This window comes from Equus asinus, chromosome 3 (assembly GCF_041296235.1).
Source record: "Equus asinus isolate D_3611 breed Donkey chromosome 3, EquAss-T2T_v2, whole genome shotgun sequence".
NCBI classification, from domain to species: domain Eukaryota; kingdom Metazoa; phylum Chordata; class Mammalia; order Perissodactyla; family Equidae; genus Equus; species Equus asinus.
The window spans coordinates 119,915,457-119,919,295 of NC_091792.1; the positions used below are offsets into that span (position 1 = coordinate 119,915,457).

Genomic DNA, 3,839 nt, shown 5'->3' on the forward strand with positions numbered 1-3,839 from the left:
ATTTAAAAAAGAAGCATATTTATTTGAAAACAGATGAAATGAACAGTTTTTTGAGAAATATAAAATGCTAAAATTAGCACAAGAAGAAATGTAAATTTGTATTAATTAATAAAAACTAATGGAACTGTAAAGAAAATCAAAGATCTCCTTTTCCCAAAGCTCCAGGCCAATTTTTGCAGGTGAATTCTATGAAGTTTCAAATTCAAAAGAAGCTCATATCATTTTATGAGGCTTGAGTAATCTTGATTCCAAAACAAGACAGAGAGAACAAGAAAGGAAATTTACAGGCATAGTTCACGTCTAAACATAAATGTGAAAATCCTAAATAAAATATTATTGAGCCCAATCTAACAGTATATCAATAATAACTATTATTATTATTATGACAATGATAATATACCATCAAGAAAGTTTTACCTCCACGAAAGCAAGAATGATTCATCAGAAAATCAATCAATTTAACTCACCACACATATGGCCTAAAGGAGAAAACTGTGTGAATATTGTAATAGAACCAGAAAAGGCACTGATAAAATGCAATAAGTATTTATGATCAAAAATAAAAACTCTTGCCACTTCCACATTCCTTGGCGCCACTGACCACAGCTCTTCCTCAGGGACTGCCATGGCCCTGCCCATGACAACACAGCTGCTGCTCCTTCTGGTGTGGGTGGCTGCCGTGCAGGCAGCCCTGCCCAGGACTGACCTCAATGTCTGCATGGACGCCAAGCATTACAAACAAAAGCCAGGCCCGGAGGACACGCTGCATGAGCAGTGCAGTCCCTGGAAAGAGAATTCCTGCTGCTCCCTCACCACCAGCCAGGAAGCCCATAAGGACATCTGCCACCTGTACAGATTCAACTGGGACCACTGTGGCAGAATGGAGGCCGTCCGCAAACGCCACTTCATCCAGGACACCTGTCTCTGTGAGTGCTCCCCCAACCTGGGGCCCTGGATCCAGCAGGCGGACCAGAGCTGGAGCAAAGAGCAGATCCTGGATGTGCCCTTGTGCAAAGAGGACTGTCCGTGCCGGTGGGAAGACTGTCACCCCTCCTACACCTGCAAGACCAACTGGCACAAGGGCTGGAACTGCACCTCAGGTGGGGGCCGGGGCGGGAGGGGTGGGAGGGATTTGGAGGTAAAGAGGTGGGGGTGTGGAACTGGTGTATGGAGATTCGAGGTTATGGGGCTGGCAGAACCAGAGATAGTTCCAGGCCCAGTAGCTAAAGATCTTCTGTCCTCCCACAGGGTTTAACCAGTGCCCAGTGGAAGCTGCCTGCCGCCCCTTCGATTTCTACTTCCCCACCCCTGAAGCTCTGTGTAATGAAATCTGGAGTCACTCCTACAAGGTCAGCAACTACAGCCGAGGGAGCGGCCGCTGCATCCAGATGTGGTTCGACCCGGCCCAGGGCAACCCCAATGAGGAGGTGGCGAGGTTCTATGCCGAGGCCATGAATAGGGCTGGGCTCGGTGGGGCCTGCTCTCTCCTGCTCTGCCTGGCCCTAACGCTGCTCTGGCTGCTCAGCTGAGCTCCCTTTACCTTCTGATACCTGGACATCCCTGCCTTGTCTAGCCCCACAGCTCCCAGCTATTCGGTTTCTGCTCCATGGTGGGGCCTCTGACCGACAGTTTGAATAAACCAGACACTCCAGAAAAAAGAATAATAATAATAAAAAAATAAAAACTAAAAACTCTTATAAAATCAGATCTAGAAGGAAATATCCTTGCTTTATAAAGATCATATGCCAAATATCTACATCAAACGTTGTGTTTGCTGGAGAAATTCTAGGAGAATTCCATCTGAGATTGGGAACAGACAGGATGCTCACTATTACTGCCACTGTTTAACTCAATATTGGAGGTCCTGGACAACCGCAGTGTGAGAAAAGAAATGAACTACAAGGCAAAAGGATTTGAAGAGATAAGAAATAGTTGTTATTTGCATGGGCAAGACCATCTGTATAGAAAACCAATAGAGTAGTCAACCAACTGTTAGAAGAAACAAGACATCAGCAAGATTGCCAGATACAACTTAAAAAATCAGTAGTGTTTATACCAGTAACAACTATTTCTAAATACATTTTTAAAAAATAGGGTACTCTTCACAACAAAAACAAAAACTATAAAGTACTTAGGAACTCACTTATTAAAGAACATTTAGTGATCTCTCTGGTATATGGGTATGTAATATTCATTTTATGAATATTCATCAAGCTGTAAAAATAAAATTTGGTGCACTTTTCTGTATGGAGGTTATGTATAAATAAACTCTTTTTTTAAGAATAGCTAGGAACATTCTAAAGAGAAAATAATAAGATAATGCAGCGTAACTAGACTTACCAGAAATTTAGAAGTATTATAAAGCAACAGTCATTGAAACAATTTGATTAAGAAATGACTACTTAAGATCTCAGTGGAGAAAATATAAAACTCTATTAAGACTATGAATAAGATGAACAAATGAAGAGTTCTTCCGGTGCTCTTAGATGGCATGACAATGTAATAAAGATGTGAGTTTTTTGCAAAGAAATCCATAAATTCAATCAAAGTTCAATGAAATTCCAACTAGATTTCAGAAACTCCAGCTTTTTAGAAACTCAACAATTTTATGTAAATTTGGTAAGGAAGTTTAATGATCCATGAGTAACCAAGTCAACTTTGAAAAAGAAGAACAAAGGGTGGAGAACGGCGACTTGCTCTACCCTAAAGTCAGAGTAATAAAAACAGGGCAGTTCTGACGAAGAAACAGACAGACCAATGAAACACAACTGGGGGCTTAGAGAGAAAACCGTATTCTCGCCTAACACCGCATACAAGGATGGACTCTAGCTGGATTATCACCTAAATATACAAATGGTAAGGACACAAAGTTAATAGAAAATAGACGAGACTATTTTTGTAACTCACAGATGGGGACAAACAAACAAAACTCCCAAAGTACAAACCATGAGGCTAAAATTGATGAATTTGATTACATCACAAATAAGCTTTTCTGTTCTAGGAAAATAGTCATGGATAAAAGTAACAGGTAGAACAGATAAGGAGTCTGGGAATTCCAATAGAAATATAGTCAAAGGAAGAGCATACTCGATTCCTAGGAAGGGGGAGCATAAGATGATATCCAGCCTGTGACGAGATGTGCAGACTCACCGAGGTTTGCAAGAAATGCAAATTAAAGCAAAAACTAGCACTCGACACACATGAGATTAGCACAAATTACAAAGCTGGCGCTCATGCTGAGTGCTGCGGAGAGGCGGGGATGTAAAGATCCTCATGCCCTGCTGGTGGGAATGTGGACTGGTGCAGCTATGCTGGATAGCCACCGGCCCTATTTGGTCAAATTAAGACTAAGCATAGCCTGTGACCTAGAGAAAGTCTGACATAGGTCCTTAAGGGGACATATATAAAGATGCTCATTGTTTTTCAGAGAGGTGGAAGCAGTCTGGGGTCCCTCACTGGGAGAACGGAGAAGTCCTTACAGTGGATGCACACTAGGCAGTATTATAAAGAGGTTAGCCAAGACTTGATAACTGTGTAGCCCACATGAAGAGACCTTGAAACCAGAATCCTAAGTGAAAAAGTGAGAAACAGAATGAGGTGTGTGGTGTGATCTGTGTACCTTGAGTACCAAGGTGCGATCTGTGTACCTTGAAAATACCTGCATACGAGACACCAATATTTGTTTTACAAGAAATACATAAATACATGCATACATACCAGAAAGGAGCCTTGCATGGGCCAATGGTGATGCGCATCGTGAACCGAGGATTTTGATTTAAGATCTAACGTTGAATTTACAAAAGAATGAAGGGAGGGAGGAAGGCAGAAAGGAATCGCAG

The 3,839-nt window shown here is 41.9% G+C and overlaps 1 protein-coding gene across 1 annotated transcript; it reads left to right on the top strand.

The window, feature by feature from the left end:
• Positions 1-625: 625 nt before the first annotated feature.
• Positions 626-1,634, top strand: LOC106836927 (folate receptor alpha-like). Its single transcript, XM_014850178.3, has 2 exons — positions 626-1,100; positions 1,249-1,634. The coding sequence occupies exons 1-2, from the start codon at positions 626-628 to the stop codon at positions 1,527-1,529; spliced, it is 756 nt and encodes a 251-aa protein (XP_014705664.3). The 3' UTR covers positions 1,530-1,634.
• The last annotated feature ends 2,205 nt before the right edge of the window (positions 1,635-3,839 follow it).

Bases quoted from the DNA above. Each gene is read 5' to 3' on its own strand.
- LOC106836927 (XM_014850178.3), top strand. From the start codon at position 626: ATGGCCCTGCCCATGACAACACAGCTGCTGCTCCTTCTGGTGTGGGTG. The intron at 1,101-1,248 runs GTGGGGGCCGGG...GTCCTCCCACAG, and splicing joins GGGCTGGAACTGCACCTCAG to GGTTTAACCAGTGCCCAGTG.